The sequence below is a fragment of the Alternaria atra genome, assembly GCF_907166805.1.
Source record: "Alternaria atra isolate CS162 genome assembly, contig: 23, whole genome shotgun sequence".
NCBI classification, from domain to species: Eukaryota; Fungi; Ascomycota; class Dothideomycetes; order Pleosporales; family Pleosporaceae; genus Alternaria; species Alternaria atra.
The window spans coordinates 2,393,675-2,408,143 of NW_025091321.1; the positions used below are offsets into that span (position 1 = coordinate 2,393,675).

General features: G+C 52.8%; 4 protein-coding genes across 4 annotated transcripts; 3 read left to right on the forward strand and 1 right to left on the reverse strand.

Annotated features, from left to right (window-relative positions):
* Nucleotides 1–197: 197 nt before the first annotated feature.
* ALTATR162_LOCUS4401 (uncharacterized protein) lies at nt 198–6,551 on the reverse strand (the record flags this gene model as incomplete). The annotated part of the gene is made up of 11 exons (XM_043312012.1): nt 198–281; nt 337–1,996; nt 2,050–2,113; nt 2,173–2,385; nt 2,448–2,781; nt 2,879–3,284; nt 4,778–4,852; nt 4,911–5,068; nt 5,126–5,563; nt 5,623–6,132; nt 6,342–6,551. 11 exons carry the CDS (start codon nt 6,549–6,551, stop codon nt 198–200), a joined length of 4,152 nt encoding a protein of 1,383 aa, XP_043167947.1.
* Nucleotides 6,552–6,998: 447 nt separating this feature from the next.
* ALTATR162_LOCUS4402 (uncharacterized protein) lies at nt 6,999–8,570 on the forward strand (the record flags this gene model as incomplete). Its single annotated transcript, XM_043312013.1, has 11 exons — nt 6,999–7,028; nt 7,086–7,129; nt 7,192–7,277; nt 7,327–7,369; nt 7,422–7,488; nt 7,555–7,582; nt 7,632–7,644; nt 7,698–7,728; nt 7,790–7,968; nt 8,040–8,459; nt 8,516–8,570. 11 exons carry the CDS (start codon nt 6,999–7,001, stop codon nt 8,568–8,570), a joined length of 996 nt encoding a protein of 331 aa, XP_043167948.1.
* A 1,279-nt stretch (nt 8,571–9,849) lies between these two features.
* ALTATR162_LOCUS4403 (uncharacterized protein) lies at nt 9,850–10,973 on the forward strand (the record flags this gene model as incomplete). Its single annotated transcript, XM_043312014.1, has 2 exons — nt 9,850–10,891; nt 10,948–10,973. 2 exons carry the CDS (start codon nt 9,850–9,852, stop codon nt 10,971–10,973), a joined length of 1,068 nt encoding a protein of 355 aa, XP_043167949.1.
* A 2,177-nt stretch (nt 10,974–13,150) lies between these two features.
* On the forward strand, nt 13,151–14,370 carry ALTATR162_LOCUS4404 (uncharacterized protein; the record flags this gene model as incomplete). The annotated part of the gene is made up of 2 exons (XM_043312015.1): nt 13,151–13,693; nt 13,741–14,370. The coding sequence occupies 2 exons, from the start codon at nt 13,151–13,153 to the stop codon at nt 14,368–14,370; spliced, it is 1,173 nt and encodes a 390-aa protein (XP_043167950.1).
* Between the last annotated feature and the right edge of the window lie 99 nt (nt 14,371–14,469).

Sequence of the window (14,469 nt, forward strand, 5' to 3'; positions counted from 1 at the left end):
TCCGCGTCACTCACAGCTCCTCAGATACGCAGAAAATTGGTGGTACTTGCGGCGGCCTGGTAGTTTTGTGCTGGTGGGAGTGAAGGCAATGAGGGCAACGACAAGCGCCCGGCTGTAGTAGACCTACACTTAGCTTATCCGATCTCAACATGAAAGATGAAGATAAGAGAGCTAGGAGTGGGTAAGGAGAGAAGCAACTAACGCTCTCGGAACCATCTTGCAATTCTGCTCTTCTCGTCGGCCCGGCCGGCTTCGAGATGGGTGCTGCGTTCGTATAGTTCCTGGTGTGATGTCAGTACACTACACTATCTATTAATAATAATTGGAGAAACCTACTTCATCGTCCTTATTAATCTTAATATCCAAGATCAAATTCCGTATCTCTTCACACCTTTGCCAGTTGGGATACGGCGTGCCCTGCGCGCGTTGTACTCCGACGATGACCTCACCCATGATCTCAAACTTGCGCCAATTGATGCGTTCCTTGCCGACGACTCCGCTGGGCGGTGGCTCTCGGCTATCACGTTTCCCTGCAACACCTTCGAAGACACTTACGCCCGGGTGTGGGGCGAACGCTGAATCAGTCTTTTTTTTGTCGCCAACGAACGTTGAGTTGCCTTCCGAAGCTGATACGAGGTCGCGACGGTGAAGTGGTATGTATGGTATGCGCTCGCCGGAACTATTCTCCCATGCCAGTCGGTAGGCAGAATGCGACTTCGTTTGGCCCATGAGGATATCGAGTTTCCAGAAGTCTTGGTTTGTGGCTTGAGGGACCAACTCCCGAGTCGCCACAAGTCGGCCAATCGCTGTGCCGTTGATGCCTGCCATGACGGCACCAAGCATGTTGTAGTTGTTCAATTTCCGAAGCTGTCGTGCAATCTTCATCCACTTCTCCATCATGAGGGCTCTGTGCTTGGGCTTATCGCGTAGAAGGATGTAGTTGGTGACGAGGTAGGCGACGTGGTTAAAGTGCTCGGTCATGCGTGTTACATTCTCCAGGTTCTTGCATCGCTTCTTCTCTTCGGCATTCAGACTGACATGGCGTACGAGATCGCGTGGTCGTACTGAGGAGAACATGATCCAGTCTATCCGGGTAAGTTCCTTCGCGATCGCTTCGTCTGATTCACTCATGAGCTGGTGCCACTGGATCTTGGATAGGGGCTTGATCGGGTTAGGTTCCAGTTGTCGAGCCAGTCGTTCGTTCTTCTCGACTTGGGTAAGGAGGATCTGCGATGAGCCCATGGAGCCGCTTATGGATGATGCACCGCCTGTTACGCTGCTTCGGGCAACCGAGTTCCGCGTCGAACTGCTCATAGACATGTGGCCCAGCGCTCTTGAAAACTCGTCCTCATCGGAGTCTTCGTCCAGGACGTTGTTATGGAATGTCGGTATGTTTTCGTTCTGGTGGCGTTGGCGGTCGCTGCATGCCCAGTCGGTGTCGTCGTCTTCAGTGACCATCTCCAGATCGCGGATGATCTCGGTCGCGGCGACGGAGAATTCGCGGTTCAAGGCCAACGACGATGCAAACCTTCGGATTAGTCGGCGCGTCGTTGGATAGGCGAAGTCACCAGGGTAGTAGGCGACCCATTGCTGCAAGATGGATAGGTAACGGAGTTGAGCGATTATCCGGATCATGGCCAGGTCCTTCTCCTTGTTCTGGGCTTCAAAACGTTTGATGATTGCTTCGAGTAGCTGACCTGGTGTTGCAAACCTCCGGTACAAGGCAAGGAAGACGGAGACGAACTTGGAGTCATTTTTGGACATGGGCTGGGCGAGTAGTCGGTCGACGAGCTGTTCGAAAGTGTAGCCATTTTCATCCGACGGCTTCACCGACATGATGCTTTGGCCGGCGTCCGAGTCCTGGTCATCGGATTCTTGCGAATCATAGCCGGGAGACTCTTCGGCGTTGAAAAAAGTTTTGTTGGCATCGCTGGGCTTATAACGGTGACCCTTGACCTCGCTAGAAGCCCGTTGAAACCTCATGGAGATCTCCGAGCTAGCACGCTCGTGCTTGCGGCTCCAAAGGTCCTTTTGGGTGATGGATTTTACGGCGGAAGAGTTGGCCCGCCGCCGCGCCATTGACGCTTGGGACCTGGCTGCATGGGGTCAATGACTTGCACCCTTGTAAGGACATTGTATTCAGCATATTGGAAAAGGAAATGAATGACTTACGTCGCTTGGCCGCTATCGCTGCACGAGTGATGACGGACAGGCATCCTCGGTGCGTCTCCGGTGACGACTCGGAGGTCTGAAACACGCTCACGTCTCCAATGAAGGACTTTGCTTTTTGCTCCACAACGGACGGATCGACTTCGCGGTGGGCGGGGTGTTGATCGCACTTGCAGGCTACGAGGATAAAGGGTAATTGTGCCTTGGACAGTGTGCCTGGACTCGGTCAGCATGTCGCGTCAGCAGACGCGCGTGGTACGCGATGGCGGGGTACCGACTCAGCATTTCGGGAACCTTGCCCAGGCTCTCCTGGTTTGTGACGTCGTAGATGGTAACGGCTGCATCCATGCGCGGTGTCGCAAAGTCGTGTATGGTTTCTGGCCATTTGATGATGCTGCGGTCGCCCACGTGCACGTCGTTGAAGGCCATTTCGAGGAAGCGCACAATGTAGGGGGTGCCGTCGATTGTCATTCGCCGCGAGCAATTGGTCGTTGTCGAGGTTTCTGGTAGCCCGAGGGCGCGGCGGACAAAGGTCGACTTGCCGGAACCCCGCGCGCCAATGACGGCAATGTTAAGGTCTTGGATAGGTGATGCCGAATCGCTGTTGGCCGACTGATGGTTGTTAGCGACTGCCATTGTTCCTGCTATTGCTCTTGCCACTGCTCTACCACTGCTCCTGCCACTGCTCCTGCCGCTTGGGAGTACTCACGCTCGTAGATGGCTCCGACGTCGCGTCCTGTGCCGACTGGCGGTCCTTGTGGTGCGTGGGCGAGAGAGGTCCCTCGGTGTCTGAAGAGGATTCGGCACTGCTGCCCTCTTCTTCCTGGGTGGAGAGGATGGGCTGGGGAAAGTGGTATCGCTGGAAGAAGGCATCATCCGCTATCTCTTCGCCTTCATTGTCTTCGTCTGTGCGGTCGAGCTCGCTGCCAACATCGCCGTCGCTCTTTGGGGCGTTTGGAGCAGAGTATGCGCGCGTCTTGATGCCGGGCCGCTGGGCTGGGACGCCAGCGCTGCTCTCTCTGCGCGGTGGCTGCATGGCCTGCACCATCTTGCCCTTCTCTGTAGGCTTCGAAGGCGGCGCGTGGACTGCCCTGCTGCCTCCAGTGGCGGGCATACTTGAACAAAGCTATTCCGGACGCTCACAGCGAGGGCGGGCCCACAAGAAGGCGTGTACGACGGATGGCGGGCGTGAAGACAAGCCCCAGGCGCGATACGGACATTGGAAGGTTGAGAGCCGAGGGGGAATCGAATCGAATGCGCGACGCTTTCATGTGCTTGGGGAAAGGCGAAGGGGCACCTGGCTGTTGGGGACGTCGTGTTATGCACGTCGTTGAGGTCGTGTGTATTTCAGCGGGGAGAAGTCAAGTCCATGTTGTCCAACAGGGTCTAGCTCACATGCACCGGAGACGATGCGCGTCGTTAACTAGCTAGTCCCCGCCGAGTACCTCATCCCACAACTCTCCACATGAGACGCCCAAACCGGTCCCCCCCTTGGCTGATCTTCATGCCTTTCGAGCATTGCACAATCACATCCGTCTCTCACCATGTCAACTGTTCGGCCAACGCGGCCCGCCTGTCATCCTTCATCTCGACGCGCTCCGCCTCACCTTCTTGGACAGCCTTCCCGCCAATCATCGGCCCTTTTGCTCCCTCGTCGACCATTCCGATTGGAGACACATACAAGCTTCACATCCCCAGCACCATCGGCTCCAAAACCTCCGCCGCCCTTAGCTTCTCCGTCTCGCGACTCAAACCTTGAAACATCAACTGCCTGCCCGAACCATTTACTGCTGCTGCTGATCGACATGATCGCCAGCTACATTTGCTCTCTGACTGTCCGCTTCCCCATAAGCGGCGGGTTTGTCACATACATATCCATGTTCGCGCCGTGGTTGGACAAAGCAGTCAACTACATTGTTGCGCGCTCATACCACCGCGCATATAGCTGACGCCGCAATAGAGCCCGCAGCTAATGCAATGCCGTGCACCAAAGAAAACCCCCCCTCGTCGCATTCTCCAACACCGTACCTTGACACAATCCTTCGCACATTTGGATAGGCATGCAGAAGGATGCTCTCTACCTCACATATCACCTTCTGTGGATAGGGCGCACAGATTGACATCACAGCGCACTCTTTCTGAATCTGGCAAACTCTTTTCAGGAAAGCATTGACCCGAGGAGGAAGGCTCACGCTCTAGCACCTTCCCTTTGCACCTCGGTGCGCGCTAGCTCAGGCTATATTGATCTGCGCCCAGGTGCCATATCTCCGACTGATCGGCGCTCAATTACACGTGTGAAAGTCTGGACAACGGACAGTCGACGACTAGCACAACGATCAACGGTCAGCTGATCATCTGTCGCCTTTTGCAAGACAATACGCATTATGTATATGAACAACACCCACACTACTAACACACCAAGAACAGGTGCACCCGACACATTACGCACTGACAGGCCGCATATTCGCCTGCAAATGATCCTCATGAAAGAACGGCAAGAACGCATCTCGCCACACTAGCTGATCAGGCCTGTCCATTATTAGTACAATCCGTATAGCTATTTTGAGAGTCGAATCAAGTCAAGTCGAAAAGGCAGGGTTTGACTTACAACTGGCCCTTGGGCTCCAGGTCGAACTTGCGGAACACGTGAGCAAAACCGAGACGCAACTCTGCCCAAGCGAGACTGCAATCAACCACGTTAGTTTCCGACCACACTTCAATTAAACAAGGATCAGACTCACTTGATTCCCAAACACATACGTGGGCCACGCGAGAAGGCAACAAGCCACTTGTCCAGCTCGGCCGACTCGTCGAGCCAGCGCTCCGGAACAAAATTGTCTGGTTCAGGGAAAATCTTGGCGTTGAAGTGGACGAAAGTGCTACCACATGAAACAATGGTCTAGGATGCAGTTAGCACACAAGTCTTTTGTCCATCTCAAACAGAAGCTGTACGTACTTTGGGTGGCACTTGGACTCCCGATATCGTGGCACCAGTCGCAGGAACGATGCGCAAAAGACCAGACGTGACGCCCGATGAGAGCCTGAGCGACTCCTTGATGACGGCATTCAGATAAGGTAACCTCTCGAGATCGCGTACCTTGGGCTCGTTCTCTGTGAGCGAAGGCCAGGCTGCTGATAGTTCCGACTTGAGCTTCTGCATCTTCTCGTGATTCTTGAGCAAGTGGAAAGCTCCCACCATGAGGGTATTGCCGACCGTGTCAGTGCCACCAAACATGAGTGCTTGAGCCTCTTCATACAGGCTGCCAGCCGAGGGAATCCGCTTGTCACGATGGGCTTCCGGGTCCATCAGTCGGTGGTAAATGGTCATGTTGTGGGGAAGGAGTTTAAGCTTTTCCGGATCATCGGTGAGCTCGTTGATCTGCTGGGAGAGTAACTACAATACCATATTAGTAGAGCGCTGGCTTCAGAGCGAGAGGCAGAGCAAGGCGTTACCTGGTTTAGATCAATCATGCCCGCTGTCAACGGGCTAAGCTTCTTGGACAGATTGGGCGGGCATTTCAATATGAAGTTCTTGAACAAATCGGAATACTTGAAGTACATAGCAACGGGCGTCGCCGCATCCAGGGCCACGACAATCGGAGCCTTGAAATCTGCTTCGTCAACAGCGTGGATGGGTTTGCCGAAGCAGAAGGTCGTTATGACATCTACGCTCATGCAGCGGAATGCATAGAACAGATCGGTGCTTTTCGAAGCCTGGCTTCGCCGCTCGAAAGCTGCACACAATTCCTTGACCTTTGCAACCAACAGCCCCTCGGAGCTCTCGATGGCGGCGGGCGAGAAGGAGCGATTGAGCACATCTTTGCGGTTCTTGGCTTCGGGATAAGTGAGAAAACCGAAACTAGATCTGTCTTCGTTGAAGCTCTGATACAGTGTGGCTTCCTTGTCCCAGCGATTCTTGTTGTTGTAGATGTCGTGATAGGCTTTGGGGTTGGCAAAGTGGAGCTAACCGCCGTCAGTAACACGTGGTAACACAGTAGTGGGGTCGGGGATGGCTGCATCCGCTGCTGCAGTCCTTCACACACCTCGTTGGGCCCGATACGAACCACGTCGCCTATCGTTATCGCAACGGCACACGTCAGCGGCAACACTTTTTCCATGTACCCGTGTACCAGGTATCAATCCCACATACCGTATTGCGCATGCAGCTCGACAAGGAAGTGACAAAAGGACCGGTTCGCGATGCACTCGATGTACGCCTTCCAGTATGTCGTAGCGCCGGCGAGGCGCGGTCCCGGAAACTCGGCCAGCGGGTGGAAGTAGACATTGTAGGTCACTGCGTAGAGCACGTAGGCCAGCAGGACAGTGAGCGCCGCAGAGAGCAGTACCACCGTGGCGGGTAGCGGATTGTTGTCGAGCGGCATTGATTGGTGGGACAGCTTGGCCGACTGCTGCTGTGATGGGTAGTGGGAAGAGTGAAGTTGACCTCTCAATAGTCGCGCATTTCCTGCTGACAAGTACAACGACGGCATCTGCCATCCCCACCTCCCTAAGGACAGCTCTCCAGATTGTGTTCGACTTGCAGCCAACCGGAGCGCTTGGCAGGTAGCGCGTCCATGTGGTTCGCTCCGACTATCTGTATGCGTGCATATCGCCGACGCAGAGCCAGAGGTCACACGGAAGCCGGGCGCGCTGAGGGGACCTGTGGGCAGTAGTTCGAGCTGCTGCTGGCCTGAACGGTTGAGAGTCAGTACATAAGGTCACGCTAAGTATGACGCCCGCGAGACCCAACCTTGCGACTGGTTCGACATACTTGACGAACCTCCCACCAACGACAACGACGACGACATTGTTCTTGTGCTTCGTAAGCTATGGCTGATATTGGGGCTCAGATTGCTCTTGTGTGTTATCCTCCCTGCTGTAAGACGATTGTCGCATCTGCTAATACAAACTTGCAGGACTCGGACGAAACCGACTCGGCATTTGGCGACGATTCGGCATCGTAAGTCTCCCAGGAAAACGAACCCACGCGCGAAACGAACCGCCTTCTGACACGGATCGAAGCGAGACTACTTCCCTCAAGTCGGCTGTATTCAACTACAAGTACCGCAACGGCCGGCGATATCATGCGTATAAAGAAGGATCATACTGTGGGCTACCCGCTCATTGTACGCCAGTGCTGTTCCTAAGTGAGTGCAGGGGGGCCAAATGACGAGACACAATCGGACCAACTTGATATAACGTATGCTTTCACAATGCCCTTCGGCTCAGAGTCGTTTTGTTGACTAGGAAAGGCACCATATCTGCCTCCTATTGCTCGATGGCGAGTTGTTCCTGGCACCGATAAAGGAACAGCCCATGGTACGTCGAGAAAAGGACATGGTCGCTGTTGGTTGGCTTTGTGCTGACGATCATCTTTCCTCCTAGCACGTCTTGGACTTGGGAACTGGCACTGGTAGGCAATGAGCAACCCGCCCGACAAAACGCACAAGCTGACCCGCCAGGAATCTGGGCCATGTCAGTCTTTCGTCGTTGTACACTTGCCGTACATACTAACAAAGAGCGAACAGCGATTTTGCCGACAGATATCCATCAGCCGAGGTTAGTGCAAACATGCAAGAGATAGTCTCAAGTGACATGCACATCTGATAACAAAGTCCAGGTCCTCGGAACCGACCTCAGTCCTACCCAACCCTCCATGGTCCCGCCCAACGTTCGCTTCGAAATCGACGATTTCACCGAGCCATGGCTGTTTAAGAAAGACCACTTCGACTTCATCCACGTCCGATCTCTCTACGGCTGTGTAGCCGACTGGTCAACCTTTTACAAAGAAGCCTTGGAGTATGTAAACCCCCACCATGCACTATTCACTGTTAGAACATATGTACAATGCTAACTCCCGTCAAATGTAGTCATCTCCAACCCGGCGGCTACCTAGAACAACTCGAAATATCCGTCGTCCTAAAATCTGACGACGGCACCGTTACTCCGGGCTCAATCTTCGACCGCTGGGGCAAAATCTCCCTTGAACTTGGCGACCGATTTGGAAAATCGCTCCGCACGGCTGATGAGTCACGAGCTGGCTTGGAAGCAGCGGGCTTCATCAACGTGGTTGAGCACCGCTGGAAATTACCTGTGGGAGGATGGCCGGCCGACAAGAGATTCAAAGAGTTGGGGCAGTATAACCGAATCAATTGGGAACAGGGAATTGAGGGGTGGAGTTTATATCTTCTGACTACCGTTATGGGATGGACGAAACAGGAGGTGGAGGTTTATCTTGCGTTGATGAGGACGGCGTTGAGGGATCGGGGAATCCACGCTTATCAGGAAGTGTAAGTTATTGATGTTCTGGTTTAAGCGGGTGAAGATGGAACTGATGAGCGAACAGATCACTGGTTTACGGGCAGAAGCCGCCACGGCCTAGGAAGGACGATGATGAATGAGATGGTTTGCAGTCGAGCGGTTGATGCGGCGAACAACGTAAGAAATGAAACAGCAAGTAAAAGTTCAACACCACATGAAACACTATGGCCTGAATTTCCCTCTCGCCCTTTGATACGACATCGCGAGCTCCCGATCCGTTCAACTTGCGTGCTAACGAAGTATGATGTGTCGCATACATGCCTAGCCTTATCGTATGCCGATATACCCCGAATCCTGTGTAAACGCCCAGCGGACTGAAGCGCTCGCATCGTGAGCATGCCGACGGCGTCGAATCGATTCAGGAAGAGCGACCGAGTGCTGAAGCCAGCGAAACGCACCGTAGCTATTACAATGCGAGGCACAAACAAACTCAACACCGAGCGCTAAAGCCTAGGGAACCGGATTGGGAAAGAGGAATGACTCTTTTTCGAGCACTAGAGCAGTTGCGCAATTTGGCCAAGTAGATGCCCATTGGTCCAGACGTCAATTTCTACTCCAATTTCTACTCCAACGCCAAGCTTAGCAAAGCGCGTGCCGTGCCATCCACCCGTCCTCCACCTTACACATTTCGTATGAAACGCGGAATTCACAGAATTTATTATTGTGTGCGGCGTTCTTAGACACGTCCGTATAGTGTAATCTGTAGGGTGATCAAAGAGGTAATTTTACGCGGGCTTCTACAGGATCTTTCGCACCATGACTGTTACCACGTAGCGACAAATTTCTGTGCAATAGCCTGTACATCGACCCCAACAGTGCAACACGCAACTCTCGAAGTGAACATATCCAAGAGACCTCAAGAGAAGAAGAGGTCACGCATAGACGGAGAGTCTTTCTACGTTGGCATTGTACGCCACAATCAGATTTGGGCGGCAATTTCCGCGGTCGAGGGAGACTCTTAGGAATGTTGCGTTTCATGTCTCCACACGCGACCACAAAGCATATGATAGTTGGCAACTTTGGCAAGTGGTAAGAGAAACTAGGCTCGAGAGAGCTATCAGTAAATGAGAGGAGCGATTCTGTGCATTGGCCAAGCTGTTACCTTTGCGATGCGATGAAGCTGGTTCCACAGGCTGTATGTCCTCGCTGCCATAGAGCAGACTATAAGTACAGCTAATCAATCCTCAAATTACGCGGTACCACCATCATCATTGATACCTGTGGCATTCCCTTCTTACACTCTTTTCGTCTGCTTACGTCCTGCTTGAAGCAGCATCACTATCGTTAACATTCAATTCAGCCTCAACCTTCTTCAACTTTGCAGCTCCGACATCTTGATTCCCCTTCGCAACCTCTGCAATGTCTCCGAAATCGATCCTCGCGTTCGCCACAACCTTCGCTTCCCAGGCACTGGCCCACGGCATCATCGGCTCCTTCATCACCGACGGCACTTCCAACACCGGATTCCCAACCGACTACATCTACCGCATCCAAAACGGCAACCCCGTTCCTGACCTCGCTGCTTGGTCTACCTCTGCCACCGACCGCGGCTACATCGAACCAAACAGCGTCAACACCCCTGACATCATCTGCCACAAGGACGCCGCCCCGGGTCTCCTCACCGCCAAAGTAACAGCCGGAGGCACCGTTGACTTTGTGTGGCCGGATTGGCCGCACAATGTCGGTCCCGTCTTGACATACATTGCTTCCTGCAACGGTGACTGCGCTGTCGTTGACAAGGCGAGCCTGAAGTGGATCAAGATCGATGAAGCTGGCTTCGAAGACGGGAGTTGGGCGGGACAGAAGCTCATGGACAACGACTTTACCTGGACCACTACAGTGCCGAGTACCATTGCCCCAGGCAACTACGTGTTCCGCAATGAAATCATCAACCTACACGACGGCGCGACGAAAAACGGCGCTCAGCTATATCCTCAGTGTATGAACATTGCGATCATTGGTGAGGGGACGGACGTGCCTGAGGGAGTGCTGGGTACAGAGCTGTACAGGCCTGACGATGCTGGCCTGCTTTTCGATCCTTATGCCGATTTTGTCAACTACACGCCACCAGGCCCACCACTGTACGTTCCTGGTGTGTCCGGTGCTGCGCCTACTCAGAGTAGTTCGGCAGTCGTGTCTGTCCCACTCACCACTCTTTCGGCTCCTGTTGACTCCGCTTTGCCGACAAGCATGCCGCTCACTTCTATCTTTCCTACTACCAACACTACTGCGATCTCAACGGTAGTGCCAACTACGCTGGCTACTCGTACCCGCTCAGCTGCTATCGCGACTGGAACTGCTGTCTCTGAGACTGTTCCTTTGTATGGCAAGTGTGGTGGCAAGAGTTACTCTGGTTCCAAGACCTGTGTCGAAGGCACTGTGTGCAAGCTTTATGGCAAGAGTGAGTTGTGCTTATAATACGTGGTATGATTGACTGTGGCTAACTATGTCTTGTAGCTTATGCGCAGTGTGTGCCGAACTAAAGAGATATCTAGAGAGAATGTGGGCCAAGGGGATTCAACGTGTGGGTAGCCTGAGCTTTGTGGAGAGAGGAGAGGAGAGGAGGAGGAGAAGGAGGAGGAAGAGGAACCTTCAGTACGACGGCGCAACCCTTTACCATTTCAAATCTGCATGCCTATGGAGATTGTACTATGAGTCGATGTAGTAGCGGTCCTTCCCCGGCCGCTACTAGATCGACTCATATTTTATCATTCTATAATATCTTATAAACCTCTTTCGAATGCGCAAACTCAAGCTTAAAAATGTCAAGGTGGTTACTGCAATCGCCTTCCCATCTCACCCAATATAACTACAAATGGACGCCTTGCAGTTTTCCGACCATTCTAGCGGCCTCCTCCTGCATGCTATCCCTATCTCGAAGCCTTCAGCCTCAGAGCCCCTTCTCCGCGTCGAAGACGCCGGCCTTTGCCATTCCGACACCCATGTTCTCCACCGTAGAGGTGCAGCCTGTATGCTGTGGCCTCCCATTACTCTTGGTCACGAAATTGTTGGTACTATCCCTGAACTTGGTAGCCCCTCTTCCACCTCCAGCATCGGGGACAGTGTCGCGGTAGCATATGTTGAGCACCCGATCGAGATGCGTGATTTCAATGGAGCTCCCGGCGTGGGATGTAATGGTGGGTATGCGCAGTACGTTGTCGCGCCACTCAAGAAATTGGTCATGATTCCCGATGGCGCGAGCTTTGCACAGGCTGCAGTCACAACAGACTCGGTCGCTACAGCATATCACGCTGTCGTCTCCTCGGTGGCGTTAGCCCTTCAAGCACCGTGGGGATTGTCGGACTGGATGGACTCGGACTTGATGGTGCTGCGATTGCGGCCGCTACAGGAGCCAGTGTGTATGGAATCGGCATCAACGAATCTAAATTGGAGCATGCAAAGTCTGCTGGGGCAATTTCGTGTGCAACTCATCCGTCACACTTTTCGGGCAAGACCTTCGATACTATCATCGATTTCGCAGGCGCACAGGCAACAGATGAAGCTGCAATGGCTGCAGTGCGACCTGGAGGTACGGTGGTTCTGGTGGGACTTGCATCCGACGAGGTTACATGTACAACAATGGAGCTGGTAACTAAGAACGTTGCCCTCAAGGTATCGACAAGCGCGAGTATACAGGAGCTTCGAGATGTCTTCCAATTGATTGCCAGGCGGGCTCTAAGACCGCAGATAGAACGGCTACGGTTCAGGGATATTCCAAAGGCGGTTGAGCGATTGGGCTCGAACGAGGTTCAAGGGCGGTTGTAAGCTATTTCGAATGTTGGAACATGAGAAACACGGTATTGGTGGGCTTAGCGAGCGTAGAGTGTGTGTTCTACAATACTGTACTTATCCCTGCTACCACACCCATGCACGTTCTGGCCATGTTTGAGTCAGGCATCATCATAACTTTTGTCGCGCTCTATGATGTAACAATAGAGCTATTCACCAAGAACATTGGTCTTAAAAGATTAACAATAACAAGTGTATAGGAGTTTTAGAAAGCCTTGCAATTGATTGCTAAGCTAGCTCTACATGTCAGAACGCAGTCCTGCACCGCTACGCTATGCAACCAACAAGGTACGTATGATCACTGAACCTATAATCATGGTGCAAGATAATATGTATGATCAGCTCAGTCTGACGTATATCAGTAGGGTTGTTGCGTTTTTTTGTGTAGGTAGAACATTGTTGCAAGGTCGCGCGTTGCGCGACGTAGAGTACTGCGTGCACAGACAATAACGTGCCTGCTGAATCACTAATCAACGGCTGTCATGTCCACACAAGCGCAGGTGTTTTTCGGGGGTCTAGTCGTTTCTGTACGCCCCTTGTTTTACAACGCTTAATATAGTAATTGTCTCCTCTCGTATTACCCACAAGGATCTAGTGCGCGGATAGAAATTTAAGCTTCATGGGCTCTTGTTCACATGTGGTGCAGCGTATCATGGAAATTTCCGCCTATCTAGTTGCATCTGTTACCCGCGGACTAATTTTCTGCCCGTCTTGATATTAAGGCCCATGTAAATCAATTTAGAAGACCACCGTGAAACGGCTAGGGCAACAAGGTAATCGCGAAAGTACAAAACCTCGAGGCGTCTTCCCATTGTGATCTTTACCATCTCTTTACTTAAGTCACTCGTTCTCATTCTTTTCTACAGCTACCATGAAGTTTTTCCCTGTTGTCGCACTCGTCAGCCTGGCGCATGTGGCGAGCGCAGTTGGCGTCGTTGGCAAGGCCGAAGGATTCGCAGCAGGCGTCACCGGTGGCGGCAGTGCCACTCCCCAATACCCCAAGGACATCACACAGTTGACATCATGGTTGACGGATTCTACCGCACGTGTCATCGTCCTCGACAAAACCTTCGACTACACCACGTCCGAGGGAACAGTTACCGGTACTGCCTGCGCTTCTTGGGGCACTGGAAGCGCATGCCAGCGCATCTTGTTGGATTCTTGCGATGCTGGCCAGGTCAAGGAGACGGTCACCTACTACAAGGCCGCAAAGAATCCGATCAAGGTTGGCTCCAACAAGACAATTCTCGGTATTGGATCCAAGGGCATCATCAAGGGCAAGGGTTTGTCTTTTGCTGGTAAGAACGTCATTGTGCAGAATATTCAGGTCAGCGACTTGAATCACAAATACGTCTGGGGTGGAGATGCCCTCTCCTTCGCCGGTGCTGATCTAATCTGGATTGATCATGTCACCGTAAGTACTCTTCCCTTTGGCTCTGACATCAACCGCTAACGATCCAGACTGCTCGTCCTGGCCGCCAACATTACGTCTTCGGTTTCACCCCCAGCACCCGCATCACTCTTTCTAGCAATTTTATCAACGGCGCTTCTGATTACTCTACTGGCTGTGACGGCTACCACTACTGGGTGTTCGAGATGGTCGGCACTGGCGACTCCATCACCATGAAGAACAACTACATCACCAAGACCGCTGGTCGTGGCCCGGCCCTCAGCGGCAAGACCCTCCTCCACGCAGTGAACAACGTCTGGTATGACGTCAAGGGTCACCTGCTCGAAGGCGGCGACGCAGGCGCCCGCGGTATCTTCGAAGGGAACATCTTCAACAACGTCCAGAACGTTGTTGCTGAATATGCTGGCAAGCTATTTGGATCACCTGACGTTACCACGAACAAGCAATGTAGCACTGCGCTCGGCAGGTCTTGCCAGACCAACCTCTTCCAGGGCACTACGACGACTGGTAGCACTTTGACTAGCAAGAAGGACACTTCATTCTTCGGCGATTTCAAAGGTTTGACGATTGCCAGTGCTAGGACTACTGCCGAGATTGCCACCAGAGTTCCCAACGCGGCTGGTATTGGTAAGCTTACTGCGCTTGCTGGAAGGTCTGCGTCTTTCAGGTTTAGAGAGTAGCTCTAATATGAAGCTACTAAAGGGCTTTAGTTGTTAAGCCGTGATATTTTCTTGTATATATTTTAGTAATCCCTGTTTATGTAAGCTCTAGTAGTAGGA